General features: G+C 37.0%; 3 protein-coding genes across 3 annotated transcripts; 2 read left to right on the top strand and 1 right to left on the bottom strand.

The window, feature by feature from the left end:
- The first annotated feature begins 1,205 nt into the window (after nucleotides 1-1,205).
- LOC114530263 lies at nucleotides 1,206-4,078 on the top strand. Its single transcript, XM_028551863.1, has one exon. The coding sequence runs from the start codon at nucleotides 1,312-1,314 to the stop codon at nucleotides 2,710-2,712; it is 1,401 nt and encodes a 466-aa protein (XP_028407664.1). The 5' UTR covers nucleotides 1,206-1,311; the 3' UTR covers nucleotides 2,713-4,078.
- A 213-nt stretch (nucleotides 4,079-4,291) lies between these two features.
- Nucleotides 4,292-15,701, bottom strand: LOC114530262 (FK506-binding protein 15-like). Its single transcript, XM_028551862.1, has 30 exons — nucleotides 15,530-15,701; nucleotides 15,115-15,221; nucleotides 14,204-14,267; nucleotides 14,045-14,114; nucleotides 13,870-13,944; nucleotides 13,685-13,783; nucleotides 13,404-13,475; nucleotides 13,245-13,316; nucleotides 12,932-13,000; nucleotides 12,781-12,864; nucleotides 12,186-12,358; nucleotides 11,797-11,851; nucleotides 11,497-11,625; nucleotides 11,109-11,402; nucleotides 10,704-10,970; nucleotides 10,261-10,386; nucleotides 10,090-10,184; nucleotides 9,914-10,016; nucleotides 9,379-9,550; nucleotides 8,658-8,794; nucleotides 8,348-8,431; nucleotides 8,187-8,258; nucleotides 7,466-7,618; nucleotides 7,305-7,397; nucleotides 7,140-7,232; nucleotides 6,964-7,035; nucleotides 6,193-6,411; nucleotides 5,008-6,092; nucleotides 4,643-4,733; nucleotides 4,292-4,459 (listed from the first exon to the last, which is right to left on the bottom strand). Exons 1-30 carry the CDS (start codon nucleotides 15,589-15,591, stop codon nucleotides 4,385-4,387), a joined length of 4,362 nt encoding a protein of 1,453 aa, XP_028407663.1. The 5' UTR covers nucleotides 15,592-15,701; the 3' UTR covers nucleotides 4,292-4,384.
- A 2,040-nt stretch (nucleotides 15,702-17,741) lies between these two features.
- LOC114530246 (peroxiredoxin-6-like) lies at nucleotides 17,742-19,826 on the top strand. Its single transcript, XM_028551837.1, has 5 exons — nucleotides 17,742-18,091; nucleotides 18,425-18,722; nucleotides 18,995-19,068; nucleotides 19,166-19,238; nucleotides 19,315-19,826. The coding sequence occupies exons 1-5, from the start codon at nucleotides 18,006-18,008 to the stop codon at nucleotides 19,444-19,446; spliced, it is 663 nt and encodes a 220-aa protein (XP_028407638.1). The 5' UTR covers nucleotides 17,742-18,005; the 3' UTR covers nucleotides 19,447-19,826.
- Nucleotides 19,827-19,857: the final 31 nt, after the last annotated feature.

Here is a 19,857-nt window from a genome sequence, read left to right as displayed (position 1 = left end):
TAACACAACAGGTTTTTATCAGCTTGCGATATTGTGCCGGGTTGTCGTTACGGTTACAGAGTAGTTTTAAGTCCAGGTTTCCATGTGCAGCGAAGGCGCTTCTGTACGCAAGGCAAACTGCCCTATTATACGGCCCTATTTACTAAGACTGTTTGGAATGATTATATTCGTCTAAATGAAACCGGACTTAGAGATGATTAAGCTAATCATGCAGAAAATTTCCGCCTATTTCAAATGCAAGCAGCATATTCTCTTCACTTCAGTTCTGTGTATACCATTTAACTCGCACTTTATACCATTTAACTCGCACGAATTTCGCACTAAGACCATAATTGACAATGTATTATCGCGAGGAAGAGGGGTCAGGTTACTATTTCTAATATGATGAAATCCAGGAAAGTCCTCTGATTATGAAATTTTCATATGAAATTGTATACCCAACAATAACATTTTTAACTAATAAACATTTGTATACACGTGGCACGGTTCAAGTGAAAAATTTCCTTATGCATAGTTTTGGTTGGTTTTGTTGTTAGTCTTCGGAATCCAATAAGTGGGAAAAATTCAAATCAGTTTGAAGTGCATGATAATAATGCAAACTACCTCTCAGACCTAAGTCACCAAACTATCACTGAATTAACTCAAAAAAGGCAGAGGCATGCAAAGGTTTTCGTCTGGAAAGTTCTTGTCAAAGAGATCGGTCAGTCTGTTTGTATTTCTGCCGAGGACTTGACATCCAGAAGGCAATGTATCATGTATGTATAATGCATTTTCCAAGTGACCACCACATGACTGCACGTTGACATGTGTAAAAGTTTGCGACAGCTGCGCGCATGCAGTCATCACCAAATGAAAGTAAAACGGAAAAGTTTACGAACAGAAAATATAAGTACTTTATATATGCAGTCATATGACTAACTGACCGCTTTTAAAACAGGCAGTCAATATAATATACAACAATATCACATTTTGTAAGGATTTAGGATTACGTGCCTTATATAGCCGGACTATATCAAATCTCGAATTCATAATGTCCACTTCCAGCATGCCTTATATGGTAGTCACATTCCTAGAAATGACAATAGATATAAATGTCGTAACTCGTAACGGAGTTCCTGGTATCTATTAAAATCAATATTTCCATTGAAGCAGTTTTCGTCTTAGTGCATTACTTCGAAGAACAAGCGCCGTTTATATAACTGGAGTTAACCAAATAAATACATTCATACCTGTGTATTGAGCCACGAAGTAGCGATATATTCAGACGATAAGACTTAACAGCAACCTGCATTGCCATTGAGTATTGTGAATATGGCGTGCTATAGCAGTTCCAAAGCCAAAGGGCTGAGTTTAGTGCCTCTAATTGTTCACTTTCAGATCACAGTTTTATATATTTTGTCGTCAACGAAGAAAGTAGAATCATGTAATAATTCAACACTGGGAAGTTCATCCTGTATTCGTATTTCTCGCTACAGCGGCGAGCAGTGGTCGACTTGTGTTACAGACTTGTATATACGACAAAAATCCAAGGGTCGCCACGGCTGCCTAAAAGGTCAACAAATTTGCATTTATCAGTGCATGTTAGAAGTTTACAGCACAAATTCTGGAGCAGTGTCGAAACCATGTACATGTTCTACGGGCGAAATATTGAAGACTGACGATGGGTTTCTTTCCGTCACCTTCAAGCCGAGTATTCCTGCATGGTGTTCTAGTCCAACCGGAGCAAATTGTGGCTGGTTCAAGACGTGTTTAGCTCAACGATTTCCATGTGCTGGAAAATTCAAGAACGAAGTTATAAAATTTGGAGAAGTCCTTTGTAAGTCGTATCTAAATCCTTATTCACACTTGTCTAGAAACGCTCATATGTGGTTAAATGGTGTACGGAAATGCCTACAAGTCAACTTGGTACCTTTATTGAGAATATGGCAAGGAACAAGACGGCAAAACTCATGTAAAGCACTAACAAGACGCGCAATATCCTTGTACAGACATTGTTTTTTTTCGCCATATCCTGCAACAATTACAACAATCTGCAAATTACCTCTTGTCGATTTGTGGCGAATTTTCTGGCATCTACGACAAACACTAACCGACCAAAATGTCCAGAATAGTCTTATGGAGATACTAAAAACTATCGAACGTTGTGATGAATTCCGGAAAGTGAACTTAAATCTTGGAAAAGTGAGGAAATTCTTATTCCAGGTAAACCTTGGGACATTAAAGAAGCGAACGCTTATAGCGAAAGAATTAAGCATAAAAATTGCAAAACATTTGTGTTTGGATAGAAAAGGCATTTCGTGGTTTGCCTATTCTAATATTACTCAGAAGTCTGAAAACAGTACAATCGAACTGGTGTTTTATATTGCCGACGAATATGAGCATAGAATGAGGCAAAAGTTTGGCGCGGACACCTTGGTTAATCTTAATGATACAGTGAAAGCGTTGACCGAAGCGGTTCGCAAAAATGAATTGTGTTTTCAAGTTTTTGACGGAGAGCACAAGTATCGAATAACAGCAACAACTGTTTGCAACGATATCGAGTGCCAAAGTAATAGTTGGAAAGTGGTAGCAAGCGAGTTGAGCCCGAGAAAATCATCGGTGCCGATGGTCAATAATTGTAGACCAGTTACTGAACCATCTAGTATGTTGCTTTTAGTTGCAGAATTCATCTTAGCTATGGCTGTAATAGCCACAACACTTATGACAAAGTAAGACGTCTGTTTCTGTCTTACTTTTACTACAGGAGTTAAGTTAATTTTTAGATTTAAAAAACGTTCATTTTCGTTGTCTATTTGTAATGTGGAAGTCAAGTCCCTCTGCACATAATTGAAACTGAAAAAGTGATCTTTACCGATGTGGGATAGTCTGGATGGAAAGTTTGTATTTATGTGTGGAGTGCGTGCTCTGCTTTCAAACAATGCAGTTTCTCTGAAAAAACAAACTCTGAACTCTATCGTTTCTAAAACATAAAGATCTTCGCAGAAGGACTTGGCAGCCTCTTTATATTTAGCACATATACAGTAAGAGTGTTCACATTGTGTTCAGAAAAAAGAAACTGTATTGATATTTAAGAACACGCTGCCGGAACTATTAATTCCTTTTTTAGTATTTTTCGATCTTCCGTTTTTCTTTGGTTTTCCAATATATTTCTTTTAACATCGTACTAAAGATAATGGACGCCGAAAAATTTCGAATACAAAGAGAAAAAGGAAAAAACTGTAAAAGGGTTTATTAATAGTTTTAAAGCGTCACTCTATTTCGGATGTATTAAAATTATACCACTAAATTATACTAGTATAGCTCTAGTATAGATCAGTGATTACTACCTATGATGATATCACACAATATGCCTGGTCTATCTGTATAAGGTGAACATTGATATTTATATAAAGAACGAGAAACGTCTTGTACAATCATATATAGCTACTTGTTGGATTATATGCCAAATGTTTAAGTTATGTTGAGTTAAAAGTTAAAACTGGAATACAGTCAGTAAACCGTGATTACTAGACAAACCTGAATGACAGCAGTTAAACTGTTTATGAAACACAAAAAAGATGATTTATGTTGATTTATGTTGTACAATTAAAAAATATTGTATAAATTTCAAAATGCATGGTTTAATTGTCAATCGCAATTGTGCTTTGCAGCTAACCTGAAAGCAGTCGTTATTTTCGATGGCAATCCCAGAAACTACAACTGTAAAATCACACAAGATTAATGATTTTCCACGTAGTGTGTTTAATTTTGTTTGTAAAGCCCAGAAATCCACCCAAAACCCCACCCATAGCAGGACACCAGAAAAATCAACTCGGATCTATAGGAACAAACGAAACTTCGATCTAAAGTTGTGAATCCATGATATCTTAATAATAAGTTGAAAATATAACTCGTGAGAAAATGCAAAGTAACGGTATTCAAGTAATTCTAGAATTGTAGTGTTATAATATCATGAGGAGAATACGAATCTAGTTTCTCAAAAGCTATAATAAAATTTAGGGTTATGTTCAAATTCACTTCCCATTTCAATTGTTGTTCTTTGATTCTAATTCACTTTAAAATAGGATCAAAAGACTGCATGTATGTCAAACAACCACACGTATAATTTTTTTCGCTTCAAAGGATGGGCGAGTTCTCGGTCCGGGTACGGTACATACTTTCGAAACAAACGCTCGTTATTGTGTATCTTATCCTGAGATGTTTACAATAGTCAGCAATACAAGACAAAGGACTTCAATCTTTTCTCTTTATCGTTAATCAGGTTTTTGGTAATTGTCTTCAATCGCACAGGTAGAAAATAAATCATGTTAATATTATTACTAAAAGCAAAAAAATTGTCTTCACAATTTAAAATTTCACTAAAATTTCAAGCAATCTGCAATCATCACGAGAACCAATCCAAATCATCATCGTCATCGTCATCAAAGAGAGGTGGGGGGATTGTTTTCAGGGCTGGACTCTGAAAAAAAAAAGCAAAAATTGTATGTCACCCTCTTCTAGGAAATCATGTGTAACTGGATTAGAACATGGGGGATACCCAGGGGGTAGCACCCTAACGATTTAAAAATAGACTTCGATTGCAGGTTAGCACCCCCCTGCCCCCAATTAGCGCAACGACTCCTCACTACAATCCCTTGCCTACCTCAGTTTCCTTTTTCGCAGGTTTTAAGTTCGACTTCGGTTCAGGGGTGTCGAACAAGCCTTGAACATCATCTTCGTCGTCACTTAAGAAACTAAAAGATTAAGTAAGAAAAAATCATCACTTGCTGCTACTTCAGGATTTTTTTTTAGAAATTTTTGCCGTATAACTCCATAAATTCCAAATTGTTTTCTTGAAGCTCATCCTAAAATCATCGGGTTTTCACTAAGAGTGAAAGAGAATCTAACCTACAGCTTCATTTCACTCCATATTTAATCGTTTCTCTGAGGTCCATGCAGTGTGACCCTCTCTTGTTAGTTCAATCCGTTCTGCATTTTAAAACAATATTCTTTAAAAATTATTCTTACTCTGATAAACTCTGGACTTTTTTCTCTTTGCCTTTTTCTTCAGCCACAGTTTCAACTTCACCTTCCTTCTCGCCGCCCTCGTCACCGTTTTTATCCATTTCATCATTTCTGCTTCCTACTTCAACATCCGATCCCTTCGAATCAACAACATCACCACTTTTGCTATCTTCATTTTTTTCAGATAATTCGTCAATATTTGGCAAATTAGACACCAGAGGTTCTTGATTACCATTATCTTGTCCATTTCTATCCACTATATTCCTGTCGGTCTCATCATCGGACGAGATATCAGCCTCTTGCTCAGAGCCATGAACCGGACGGTTTGAGACGGTTTCAAGATCCTCGTCTGAACTAGCGCCATCTCCTACATTCTCTGAATGACCAGCACCTTGCTGTTGCAATATCCCCGAATGATCACCACTGTCCTCTTGTGTAATTTCTGTGTCATCATCACTGATATTGGGTTCCATCAAAGGAGGAACTTCTTTTATTCCTAAATCCTCTTCATCACTTTGACTATCACTATCCTCTGCTGGGTTTAGTGGAGATATATCCTCAGATTCGCCGCCATGTTCTTCGGTTTCATTTATTTCTCCTTCATCGCTTTTCCGCAGCGCTTCCTCCGCGTTTTCACTCTGTTCATTGACTGCTTCACTTTCATTGGTTTCAACTTTCGGTATTTCTTCCTCATTTTTTATTTCCTCCTCTTTCATTTCATCCTGACCTTTATTCACTATTTCACCATCGTCTTCACTTGAATTTTCGATACTTTCTTCTTTATCACTCTCTTTACTTCCATCTTTGTCAATTTCCTCATCCTCTATTTTCTCGATGATCTTATCTTCCGTCCTTTCAATTTCGATATTACCGATTTCCCCTTTTTCACTTTGAGCCTCCACGCCTCCCTTTTCCTCATCATTTTCACCTTCGTCTTCACTTTCTTCCTCCTTCACTTCTCCTTCTTCTTCTCCACTAGTTTCACCCTCTTCTTCTTCACTCTCTTCATCTCCACTTTCATCCTCGTCCTCTTCTCCGCTTTCTTCTCCACTCTCACCTTCGCCACTGGTCATTTTTAACGTCATGGCCTGCAAAGAAAAAAGGATTAAAAATTCAAAACGCGAACAAAGCGTGAATTGAAGACAAAACCAGTTAATTTCGTTCACAAAAAAACTACTGTACTCTTACTTTGATAACGTTCAAGACAACAGAAATAATTGACGAGCCTTTGTAGCTATCGTCAGCGACAAATTCTTCCCGAATTTTGAAGAATACTTTGTTCATAATTTGCTTGACCTCTTTAATAATTACATCTCTGGATGGTTCTGCAGCTGATTGTTGTAACGCGACTTGTTGTTTTTCTTCGGAAGACCTCTGTTCGACTTCCTTTACGGCTGACTCCTTTTCCTAAATTATTAAAAAAGGCACTCGATGACAGTAAAGCCGAAACTTTGGGGCACTATTGAAAAATTTCAAAACTGATTTATTGAAGAAATTCAGCCCCTGTAGTATTTTATTGGTAGAGTTAAAGATGAAGATAGTTATGAAGCAATGAATTCGTTGGCATAAAGGTTCAGTTTAAGTATTCCATTTAAGACCATACGGGTTGTCATGCCATGTATACGTTTGAGACACGAGTGCACCTCCGAGTGACTATTCATACAATCTAGGACTTATGGTAGTATTTTATATTATTACATGGCTGATTGGTTGACGAGCGGTCCGTAAGAACCCATATCCGGGCTGTGATATGTATATTCGGTATCCGGATCAGTATCCCGGTTGTCTCATGCAGTTCAGCCATAAAATAAATAGATTATTGACCTCGCTTGTTCGGTTAGTACTGTGAAATATCAGACCGATGTTTTTTGCATGGACCTTGCTTCTTCGTAGCTCGGTCTGATATTTCACAGTACAGACCTCACGCTCGGTCAATAATCAGTTATTATATGTATGTACCTCAATCAGCTCATGTATTCTATTTTCGTATTTTTCTTTCATTTCAATACTTTTCATCCTTAGATCTTGATACTGTTCAAAATAAGCAAACAATAATGTTGACGGTGAAGAAAATAAATAAATACCTAACCTCTCAATTCTGCGCTTTCGGGGGACGCGCGAAGAAAAATACCTACTTTTTTCTGAGTGTTTTCAATGTCTTTAACTTTTTCCCGAAGTTCATTCATTTCCTGTTGCTGTTGACTCTGCGAGTTCTTCATACTCGTGTACTAGGGTATAAAATAATTTATTATCATATCGTATTAGCACAAAAAACGTTTATAAAGTGTAGTATGCCATACTTTATTTTGCGTTTCTTCCAAGTCTTTCAGCTTTTCTTGAAGGTCTTCGATCTCCTGCAAATGCTGAGCCTGGGATGTCTTCATAATGGAATACTATAAGAAAATTTTCAACATGAAATAACGAACAAAACATCATCTAGAAAAGAGTATTTTCGACACACCTTCTCATCACTTTCAGATAACTTTTTCTTTAACGACTCATTTTCCTCTGTAATGTCGTCATATTTTCTCTTCCACTTTTTTTCACATTGATTCACCATTTGTTTTGATTTCTCTTGCCACTTTGTCTCCATTTCTGTTTCCAGTTCAGAAATCTTAAAGACAACAGATTATAGAATTGTGACACTATGCATGTATACGAATAGATTTAAAAACTCTTTTACTCCCTGTTATGCCCGTAAGGCAACTTTGTAGATATAATCTAATTGAACTCTAATAATTTTAAATTGTAGATAAAGAGTAATTAATTTTTAAATTATCAAAGAAAACTGTATTAGTTATTGAACAAATCCTTGATAGTCTTAGTGATAAGAAATTTTGTAATCTCTTTTGACTATTCTTGTAAAATCAATTTTATTAAAAAAGCAATTAGAATTAAATCAATTCAGTTATACGACTGTAATTATTAATTAATTAAAGATTCTAGCTATCTCATCTCTCTCTCTCTATTACAGACGTAATGTAGTAAGTTCAAAATATTGTAAGAACTCGGACCACATCATGTTGTGAATACACTCTTTAATGAAAACTCGTTGATTCCAGCCACCTTGGATCTCATCACAATTAGTAGAAAATGCGTTATCCAAACAATAAAAAGCCTATATACCTTATTTTTCTACTCGCGCATATAGCAAGACATTGACAAAATCATCAAAATTATACCTGATTTGACAAGGATGAACTACTTGAAGTCAACTCCCGACGATGTCTTTCCTTTAGGCTGTTTAGTTCTTCCTAAAAATATATAAACATTGTTATTACTGCACGAGTGACAAATAAAAACGACATTTCTCGAAATTTGGACAACATGAAAGGTTTTTTACCTCTTGGCTAGATTTAAGGTCTTCAATCTCTTCATCCATTCTTTTTTTAACCTCTGCATGTTTCTTTTTACGATCTAACAAACTCTGTGAACAACATTTTTGAAATTACAAAAATATTATGCACAGTTCTGAATGACCTAGTTTTTTCTTTCCTATGAAGGTGGAAAACATAAATATGCATGCACAGAAAAGTCCCTTGCACACCAAAGAGAAATCACAGCACAAACCAAACACAATCATTACTCGAGTCGTTTTTATAGAAGGAATTACTACTTTGTAAGGCAACGATAGTACGGGCTAGCACACTAACCTTTTCTACAGACTCTTTCTCTTGTTTTAAATCACTGACAGATTCTTCAAGTGCAGTAAGATTGCCTTCTAACTTTTTACGTTCTTGTTTCAGATTCTTTACAGAGGATGATAACCTTTCAACCTCCTCTTCTCGCTCTAAAAAATATTCAAAACAACATTGGCGGATTGTTCAAATTGATTGATTGATAAACTAGCTCTTTCATATAGCACGGCATTATACCCACACGTGGGGTGGGTTGTACGAAAGCTGGATAGAGCCATCCATGCAACTGGATAGTGGTTCTCTCAAACGTTTCATTGTTCGGTATATAACCTTGGTTAAACCTTGGTATTCCGGATCTATAATTTTATTGCTGTTTCAATCACATGAGTAGTTTCAAGGATCTACCTAAACTGTGGGACACCCTACGCGTTTGGAAAGCAAAGGAACGCATTTTGGAAGGCGTTCGGTTGCGCTCGGAACGCGATTGGAACGCGAACGCAGTGTTAAGTTACTTTTGAGCAGTACTGTAACTGAAGAGTTAGCTGCGCTAAAAGACAGATCACATTCAAGAGCATGCACAATCTCATGATCCACTCATGCTAAACCTAATACTAGTACGTTCAACTGCATAACACAAAATTACTTTGGCGAAGATTACATTCATGGCACAACACAAAAGAAACATGCACCACCCACTGTACTTTCTCGGGATGGAAATATTAAACTTCATAATCACCTGCTAAAGCATCTTTTGCTGTTCCTAATTCAGATTTATTTTTCTGCAACTGCGACGAAGTTTTTTTCAACAGTTCTCGATTCTCTGCATCTTGTTTTCTTAAGATTTCTAACTCGGTTTCCATTGTCGCCGCATTTTGTTTGTATGTTGCAAGCTCAGTTGCCAATGTCGTCTGTGTATAATTGACGAGACATGAGTAATCAAGAGTGGCAATATAACTCAGTTGCAAGAGGGCTGATACGTTTGTCCGAAAACGCCGTTTTAGGCCAAAAATGAATACAACTTTTGAGCGAAACTAAATCGTTCTGCGAGGGAAGCTGTTAAGTCCGCGGCGTGAGGTTCCCCTAATGGTAAGAATACCCAAGTTGTGGACATTCAAAACTATGTTGAATAAAACAAATTGCGAAACAGAACGATTCTGGATTTCTGCTGAGGACATAAAGGTATATACAAATGTTGACAAACCACGACTGCCTATAATTCACTATGTATAGTATCTAAAGAAATATAGGTGATAGGTAAAACGATAAGTTACCTTATCTCGCTCCAATTCAACCAGTTTTGATTGGGAATAGGACGATGATTGTTGCAAACTTTCATTTCGTTGTTCCAAGAAAATATTGCTTTGCTCTACATACCTGAACGAAAGATAAAAGATCAAGACAAAACAACCTGGAAACAAACAGCAAAGAAGATAACAGTCATTCCCACCTTTGGCTCCGGTGTAACAGTTCAGAAATCTTTTCATTCAAACCCTCGATCTTAGCTGACTTTTCAACATTCTCTCGCTTCATTCTTTCGTTTTCCTTAATCGTGAATGACAGCTCAGGATTCATATTTCACACAATAAAGATAGACAGGGGATGTAAGGTGATTGATTACCTGGACAAGCTTCACGATACTGTTCATCAAAACGGAAGCTTCCATAACATTTTCATCCGAGACACCAGGCATCACCGGTTTTATAGCGCCATTGCTTTCCTCATTCGATTGCTTCAGAAGATCAATCTGAGGAGAAATATACATTCGTCAAATTTATTACAGTTGGCAACAGACGATCAAAACTCATTGGAGTATCCAGTCTACTCTAATGCAACTCTTCACCTCATTGTAGTCGTACCTTTGATAAAACCTACCGAAAGTCATCCGTGTTGTACAGAGCACAGTGATGAGACCCGTTGTACAAAAGGTGGTTTACTTTTAAGAACCATTTAACTACTGAAAATGCCTATTTCGGTGAAATAACTCTCGTTCAATAAGTTTAGGACGATGTGATGTGTGGTTAATCACTGATGTGCTACTGTTCATATCCGATTGATACAAACCTTGTGTTCTAATGCATCAATTTTCTCCGAAACTTTAGTTATTGATTGTCTCACTTCAGTTTGATGTTGCCGGCTTTCTGTCATCAACATGGGCATCATGACGTCACTAGTACCACCGCTGGTTGACGGCGGGGGTTGTACCGGGGGCGCAGGCTGGAAGACGGGCTGTACAGGTTGTTGATAAACGGGTTGAAAATGCGTTTGAGGTTGAGGAATGGGAAATTGTGACGCTTGTTGGTAGAGCGGAGGGTTCTGGTGAAGTGGCGGCTACACAAGGAATGATTACCGTAATAAATAAAGTCACTTATAAAATTGGGGGTGTTACTCGATAGCAAAACACAGTTAGGTTTAGTGACTGTTGCAATTCAACGCACATGCAATTTTCATTTAAATCAAACATTTCACCTGGTATAAGGCAAGTGGTTGTTGTTGAGGTGGGGCTTGTGTATGCGCAGGTTGTGGATTTTGAAATTCTGTGGGATAGTGTTGTGGAGTCACATGACTGGGGGCATGACTTGGGGATGCATGAGCCATCCTGTTCACGTGTGCAGAACGTGGGGCTATCTTCGGCTTTCCCGGGGAATGGGGATGGGGGTTTCCGCTAGAATCGTGGTATTCATTAGATTGGGAACGAGGCCGCTCGGCAATAGGCTCTGCTTGGGTCGGAGTCCTGGCACTAGTATGACTACCAGCAACATTCTACAAAAGTACAACAAAGATTAAATTTAGTATCTCCGAAAAAAATAACTAGCAAGCGACCTGCAGCAGATTTGTTTGGTTAAGAGTAATATACCTCTGCGTGAACCTCGTGGTCATCTTCTTCTGGTTCAGCAGACACAGCTCCAGGGAGTTTGAGGACATTTTTTCCCATTTTAGACATTCTTGCCAAAAGCTTGGCCTTCTCTGACCCTTTCTCTGGTGACTAATGAAATAAAAGAGAAATAAAACATTCATTTCGAGGATAAAACTATAGTTAGTACTGATCTTTTAGAAACTTTCATAAGCCGTTACAAAAGGCTAGCCTTAGGAGATGAGAACAGAAATCTGTATGGAATCCCTGATGGCATAAAAATAGTTATTTACTGTTATTTACCGTTGTTATTTCTTTGTTCAGAGAAGCAGTTCTTTCACGCAAATCTTCGTCTCCTCTACAACAGAAAATAAGGCACATATTTCAAACAGGTAAACTGCTGTAGTTCCTTGTGCCAGGGGAATACGAATTAAAAGGCTTCTCTCAAAACATCTAAAAACATTGTTTACTACGATGTTTGAAGTATTTCATTGACAGACAGCGGAGCTTCAACACAGCTGAAAAACCAAAGCTGTTAGTGGGTAATACTCAGACGATATCGGAGACTTGGAATGGCGAAAAATTTGGGAATGCGAACTTTGAACCGCAGTTCTAAGGAAACTACTGTACTAAGCATTAAACACCCCCCCCCTACTCCCCCCACCATGTCCTCATCTTTGGATTTCACGTACTTGGGGTTCTCAGAACTTGGGTTAACGTCATCTTTATGGCTCTGATCGCTTGCGGGTGGCGGGGTTGATGTATCACTGGGGACATTCTCCGTCTTTTCCTTTGTAAATTTAACACGCAATATTTCTACTTCAAAAAGAAGTGCGGACTTTGCAGGCACCCGTGATGGCACTCCCTGTTGGGAAAAATAAGTTTGATGATTGTTATATTAGAAATTTTTACATCTGACGTTTGAACTGGTGTAATTTCCAATAAAGCGAGGCTCAGGAACTGGAGAGAGACATGGGCACCATTTTTTTAGCGCAATGCATGACACATCAATGGCATGACATGGAACTGTGCCTTCTAACAGAAGAGTTCTGAGTTCAGATTTATAGAGTGGTATGAAGTTGGCTACACACTATTTCATTTCTACTCTGAATTCTAAGTGTTCATTTCTAATTATGTATTTTTTTTTATTCAATTTATCCTGAAAATTTGGTATAATTTAGGTAATGGTGTAATTTAAAGTACGAATTACAATGGTATAAAGGTACAGAATATAAAAGTAAATTTACAATTACCAACACACAATACACATACATGTGTACAATATACCTTATCTCCATATGCCAAATCAGGAGGAATGGCTAACAAACGTTTTCCACCTTTTTTCATACCAAGAACTCCATCTTCCCAGCCCTGTAAGACAACTTTATCTAATATGTTTGAAAATAAATGCATGATTAAAATTGCTTCTCAATCATACCTTGATCACTTTTCCTTTTCCTGGCCGGAATTTCAATGTCTTATCTGTTGAAGCATTTGAATCAAAAACCTATACCAGTGTCCAGTAATAAAAACAATTATGATTTTTGGCACTTCACTCAATGCAGGTAAATTCTAGAGGTTCAAAAGGTCTTGATTTCAAGTGGAATTGTACACATTTCATAGTCAAGCCAGAAACAGTTGAAGGAAAAATTAGTCAACTAACGGTGCTCCAGCAGGAATCAGTATAACAAAAACAGTTAATTTTCTAGTAAGCATCATTTACGGAAAGACCAAAGAAATAACACACTTACCTTTCCAAAAGAATTATTTGTCCACAAAGAGCCAGTGTACTTCACCTCAATTGCATCTCCAATTTCAATTGCCTGCAGAATAAAATATTGAGTCTGGTAAATAATTTTTTGAAAACAAAAATGAGAATGTAATCAGAATAAAAATTAATGTCTCATTACTTGACCATCACCAGGTTGTAAATCTTGCTTTACCAAACCTCCAGGAGCAGAGTTATATTTTGCTAGGCCAATCTATAAAGAAAAACTTGATTGAGCTTGACAAAGTGTTACTTGCTGGCGTGTTGCTGGCTGAGAATAAAAAAAATCAGGTTGTGTGCACAGGTTTCCAAGTACATTTTGTGTTGCTTTACTATAGGGTACAATGTAATCAGTATGTTTTTCAAACTTACTGCCTAATATTTTGTTGTATAAAGAAACATGTATAATGTCACATACTGTACCTGTTTCGCAAAATCAACCATGGCTTGTGAAGAGTCAAACCTAAGTGACCATGATTGTCTAGCATCATCATAAAATGATGAGTAGTTATTTGCTTGAACCTATAATAAATATGTTAATATAGGTTACTGACCAATGTAAACATACAATACATAGTTTATGCCCACTCATTTGGATGGAAGCTTACCACAAATGAAAAGCTACTGGTTATTTTTGCAGCTGTAACTTGTTGCTTCTTGCTAGCATACACCAATAAACGATACTAAAATTAAACAACAACAATTGCTTGTGACTGACATTTTTAACAATTTAGATAATCCCACTAGTAACTATCACATACTGTCATCTATAATTTAAATTACCTCTTTCTTAGTGTGACTTCCTAAAACAGCAACTCCCAGTTTTCCTTGACTAGCATACTGCCCATTTACACTGCAAATCATATCGCAATCAAATGGGATCATTATATACATGCAGCTACATGGAGGAGATAATTCAAAGTATTTCTATAAATGACTTACAACTTAAAAGCTTGGGCTGCAATAGCATGTATGACAGCTGGAGGCGTTTCTTGACCACTTGATGCTGAAGCGAATAAAACATCTTGACAACCAAATAGTTTGATATTACAATGAGACTATAATCCTTAATTTGTATGCTCAAATGTTTTGCTCTAAACATGATCATAGTCTCTGTCAGATTCATGCCCATTAGCCTCCTAACAAATGGCAATTTTCTTTACAATTTTCATCTTTTGATAGATGCAAAAAAGTAAATAACATTTGCTGATGTACAGTATAGGGGCAACATTAATACTCAAGGGAAAACAAAACTCACTATTTCCCAAGGTAGTGTACATTATATAGGAACAAAACATACATGTTACACAACAAATTCATTTCAAAAAACACTTTGTTACAAAAATATGCGGGGTAACAATTTTTCACTTGTTTCCCTGGCGGGAAAGATTGCATACATTGAAAGTCATGTGACTACAAATGCAACAATCACATTTAAATACACAGCAACTATATAACAATCACATTTATTCACACTTATGACAAATAAAATTGCAGATACATTTGCAAGCATAAACAGGCCTTATTGAAAATGGAACTTTTGCATTATAGAACCAATAGATCTTTCATTTATCTATTACTTATATTGCACCTTTTTACATGTTAAATATGATCAAGCTTGCATAAAGAAGCAATCATCTGATGGTATAACATTAATGAATTATGCAACCATACAAATGTCAGTGGGAAGGGAAGGCAAGATTTAGAAGTGTACCTAGTGGTGCCATTTCAACATATGAAATATTACATGCAGCTCAATATGCATATGCTTTAAAATATGTTGAATTTACCCAACATATATCATAGCATATTAATATATTCTGCTGCGGTGTGTCTCCTCTTTATATACATACCAACTTGTTTCTTGGGCTGTTTTGGTGCAGTGTAGGTCAATGATTCATTTTTTGATGAATTGAATGCAGCCTGATCGGCACCAAAAAGCGACGATAAACTTGATTTACTAGGAATAGAAAATAAATCTAGTAATTGGTCTGTTTTCTCATTAAAATTGGCCATGTGATTGAAACATATAATACAGAATGTATGGTAATTAAATGCCAAAACACATAAAATTTCTACTACTGGAGGTCAATCATTCGAAGTTTAATGCTTCGTTTCAACCCCTAGCACATTCACTCAGTGGCACACTTATAATGGTAATTGACCCATATATTAAATGGTATATTGGTATATGGTAACTTATTTACCGTCCGGAAACTAGACGACATGCTATAGCATGTTAAAACGAAAATAGTAAAGCAATCTTACCCGCCTGAACCACCGCCAAACGATGGAGAGAAATCATCGTCATCATCAGGATTGAAAAACATTATTACACTAGGTTGTTAAATACATTCTGTGCAGAAAAATACTGCTATAGTAGAATTCATAAACGAAACTTCAGCCCCTTTCAGCCTTTCCTCCTGCGCTGTGTTTCGAAAGTTAGTTCAACTTTTGGTTCAACTTCCGGGAGAATCACCCGATGCGCACTGCGCAGTTTATATGCTGCCAAAAATGTCCAGAGACCGGTTGTTCAAAAGCCGGTTTGTGATCCTGGTTTAGAGCAAATCTCCTAAATAAATTTTTTTAAACGCTTGTTTAAAAAGTTAACACATGCATTTAAACCAAAACAGTTGATTAAAATTGACCCAGGGTTAGCGCTATGCCGCTAACCCTCCAAACGCAAAAAGTTGTCAATCACATTCTGTAGAAGCCTAAACTATATTTGCCGGGCGATCATGGGAGATGAAAAGAATACGTATATTTTGAAATTGTGACAAGTTGAAAAAATGCGGAAATGGCGAAATATTGTAAAATGGGGAAAAAAATGGAAAATATTACCTTGCCAATTTTACGTACTTTTTGAAATTCGGACAGCCGGAACTTGTTACACCACTTTTGGACCGAAAATGATAACAATTTCCGTACGTACTAAAAAGTATGTACATTATTATGCGAAATTTGCAGGCCATATTTTGCGTATTTTACAATATTTTGCCCTTAATGCAAATTTACGTAATGCAATTCAAGTATGATCGTTTTTGCTGTGGTTCCGTTTTTGGCCTAGATAATAAATTATTTTAACATGCAACATAATATAAGGCTCAGTGACCGGACCCACACTCCCACAGACATACTTTTGCACATTTTTTTGGCGAAATATTCGAAGATTTCGCCGCTAAACATTCGTGGAGTTTTCATTAATATTAATACTTCTGGAACTGTGCTATTTCCCACACGAAGTCACGAGTGGCAGATGCCAGGTGAAGTCCTGCTGTGAAATTACGTATGGTGCACTGCTGGAAAGTTTTTATCACTTCAACGCGATGGGGCTCTGCGCGCTATCATGATAATGCCATGCGCAATACACCAAAAAGGGGAGTAAAGCCCTGGTCAAACTAGAATAAGAGTTTGAGAGTTTATGAGAGTTGCAACTCTCGCCAACGTGTTTGACCGCGAACTCTCATGCACTCTCATAAACTCTCATCGACTTTGAACTGGTTCAAATTTTGATGAGAGTTGATGAGAGTTTGGGCGCGTTTGATCGGTCATGAGAGTGATGAGAGTTGCAAAACAGCTAGCGGTTTTTGCATTTTGTAGTAGCAGGCTTAGCAAAAAAATACAACATTAATACAAAATAGTATAAAATATAGTCCCTGCTACGCGCGCTGTAACATCTGGTCAACTCTCGCTTCTCAACTGACGAAAACTCTCGTGCAAACTCTCGCTCAGGACGCGATTTGGCAACGCGGCGCGATTTTTCAACGTTTTTTATTTTCCAAAAGTAAATAAATTTTATCCTATCATAGAAATATTCTTGTGGATTGCTTATTGGTAATGCATTTTGACTGCTCTGGCGTCCACCTTTAAGGTCGGATCGAATCTATGGGCGCCAGAGCAGTTAAAACGTATTATCGTTAAGTAAACTACAAGAATATTATGATAGTTTAAAACTTATTTGCTTTTGGGAAATCGAAAACTTTGAGAAATCGCGCCGCGTTTAGACGCGTTGCCAAATTGCGTCCGGTTTGTGCGGAACAACACCTCACAAATAAGGCAGCCCCAGAACAATGTGATCCATTGAAATAAGAGACCAAAGTCCATCTGATCCCAATAACTACACAGTCTAAGTTGTCTAACAGAGCCTTGCGTTACAGGTTGTTTATGAAAATTCTTCTTTATTTTTTAAATTTATTTCAAGTAAGCTTGGCATAGATGATTGGTAGCCATAAATCACCCCAACCTAAAGCCGGTTTTCCACTAGCGATATTTCTCGTGCGAATCGACATTCTACTTTTGGTCCAGAGCTCTCAACTGCAACCATCTGGAACAAATTGCTCAAATACAAAGGAATAAAGTCGCTTCGCGCGAAAAATATCGCTAGTGGAGAAGTCGGATTCCAGTCATTTGCCTGAAAACATTCACAAAATGGATGGTAATTTCACTTTGTTACAAAGTTTAAATTTAGACTCCAAATGCGTCGTAAAAGAAAGCAAAACAAATCGAACTTCAAATAGGAGGTCAAAGCTCAAGTGCTACTGACTGAGTGCTACCATTGAAATTGGAAACTCTTGAATACGTATTTGTGACGTAATCATCAGAAGGATATAATCATCTATGATATAATACACCTCTGCTAATACACCGTTCGTTTCAGCACTGTACGTCTGTACCATTTCTGACTTAGCGAAGCTGCAATCTTTTTTTGTTGTATATACAGTCCAGAAAAAGTCTTTTTCGCACCATGGTCAACTTAGGAGACGTATTTCCTGATTTCCAAGCTCAAACTAACTGTGGACCTATCGAATTTCACGACTTCTTGGGGGACAGGTTTGTACAAAGAGTTCAAATATTTAAAGTAAACGCTTCTGTGAAATATAATATGTAACCTAAACCGAACCATTTTATCACAAAACAAGGCCTTTATATCACTATGTAGGACATGACAGAGTATGATTAGGGTTAGGGTTAGCCGTTAGGGTTAAGTTTGTTTGCAAATGTCTCAAATTTGTGCAGATACATACTGCGAGGGCGTCTCGATTGTGCCACGTGGCAATTTTCTAAAATGGAAATTCAGAGGCACTCCCAGATAGACTACTCATTAGTTCAAAAAATCACGTTTTTATATGTTGTTCAAAACACATTGAACTTTCACCATTCTAGCTGGGGAATTTTATTCTCCCATCCTGCAGATTACACACCTGTATGTACCACTGAGCTGGGTCGTGTGGCACAGCTTGCACCAGAGTTTGCAAAACGAAATGTTAAATTGATTGCACTGTCTATTGATTCCCCTGAATCTCACAATGGTTGGATCAAAGATATCCAGAGTTATTGTTCTCTTGGTGAAAATTTCCCATTCCCAATCATTGCTGATGATAAACGGGAACTTGCTGTGAAATTTGGCATGTTGGATCCTGATGAGGTCAATGCACAAGGATTGGTTTTAACCTGCAGAGCTGTGAGTACATATGTTTTATAATAAGAAATGGAATATATTGTTATTTATCACTATATTTGCAGCCTATATAATCTTCCGCATAAATTGCATTTTTTGTTTATATAGACACTTCCCGAATTTGTTCTCGGGTTATAAAAACCACCCCACTAACAATAGATTACATTGCCTGCCTCGTTTCCAAGCTATTGTTTTGTGTGCACTCAAGCAATTTGGGAAGTTTCTATTACTGGCTTCTCTTCTCTTAAACATGGCTTGTTTGCATTTTTACAAAGGTATTTATTATTGGACCAGACAAGAAATTGAAGTTGTCTCTTCTTTATCCTGCCACAACTGGGCGAAATTTTGAGTAAGTTATGAGCTGTGAAATAAAGAATTGAATGTTTACAGAATGTATCAGATCTTCCTTAGAGGTACATGCTCTCCCCTTTTCCGAAACATTTTAGCGAGATACTACGTGTCATTGATTCACTCCAACTGACAGCAAAGTTCAAGGTTGCCACACCTGCAGACTGGAAGGTTTGTTAGCTGTGTGGAAGTTTAATCTCCTATTGGCAAGAATATATGTCAATATGTTTACATTTACATTTTTTAGGATGGTGAAAAAGTAATGGTTGTTCCTTCAGTTAAAAATGAAGATTTAAGCGTGCTGTTTAAAGCACGTGTAGAAGAAGTCAAAGTACCTTCTGGGAAAGGCTATATCAGGATGACTGAACATCCAAAATAAGCTGAATTAAGATGGGAACAAATAACCAAATAGATAAAATGCATTACTTAAAATATAAAACACTAACAATGTGATGCATAATTTAGTATCATAGTCCTAGTACACTTTGTCTAATTTGTGTTGTACATGTAATGATCCAGGGTTATAAATAATAATCATAATTGGTATTTGTGTTGTACACCTTCTGCACAGTTTCTGCTATGTTTAGTTTTTGGTTCATTCATTTACATAACAGTTCTTAGTCTTTAGGTAGCTGCATAGCAATTTGACAAGTTTCTACAGTTTATGCTGAGGATGTTTTGGTAAAATAAGCTAGAAACAGCCCAAATTTCTCCTTATTCTACTCTGATAATGCTATATATAATTTATCAATTAGTGGCCATATTTACATGTTTAATAGTAAAATATTAT

This window comes from Dendronephthya gigantea, unplaced genomic scaffold (genome assembly GCF_004324835.1).
Source record: "Dendronephthya gigantea isolate DGI-Jeju-01 unplaced genomic scaffold, DenGig_1.0 000061F, whole genome shotgun sequence".
Classification (NCBI taxonomy): domain Eukaryota; kingdom Metazoa; phylum Cnidaria; class Anthozoa; order Malacalcyonacea; family Nephtheidae; genus Dendronephthya; species Dendronephthya gigantea.
This window is presented reverse-complemented; position numbering and strand designations above follow the sequence as displayed.

Coding starts and splice junctions, on each gene's coding strand:
- LOC114530263 (XM_028551863.1), top strand. CDS start 1,312: ATGGCGTGCTATAGCAGTTCCAAAGCCAAAGGGCTGAGTTTAGTGCCT.
- LOC114530246 (XM_028551837.1), top strand. CDS start 18,006: ATGGTCAACTTAGGAGACGTATTTCCTGATTTCCAAGCTCAAACTAAC. Junction 19,069..19,165: donor ACAACTGGGCGAAATTTTGA/GTAAGTTATGAG, acceptor GAAACATTTTAG/CGAGATACTACGTGTCATTG. Junction 19,239..19,314: donor CCACACCTGCAGACTGGAAG/GTTTGTTAGCTG, acceptor TACATTTTTTAG/GATGGTGAAAAAGTAATGGT.
- LOC114530262 (XM_028551862.1), bottom strand. CDS start 15,591: ATGTTTTTCAATCCTGATGATGACGATGATTTCTCTCCATCGTTTGGC. Junction 14,115..14,203: donor GCAGCCCAAGCTTTTAAGTT/GTAAGTCATTTA, acceptor TATGATTTGCAG/TGTAAATGGGCAGTATGCTA. Junction 7,619..8,186: donor GTTCATCCTTGTCAAATCAG/GTATAATTTTGA, acceptor GTTGTCTTTAAG/ATTTCTGAACTGGAAACAGA.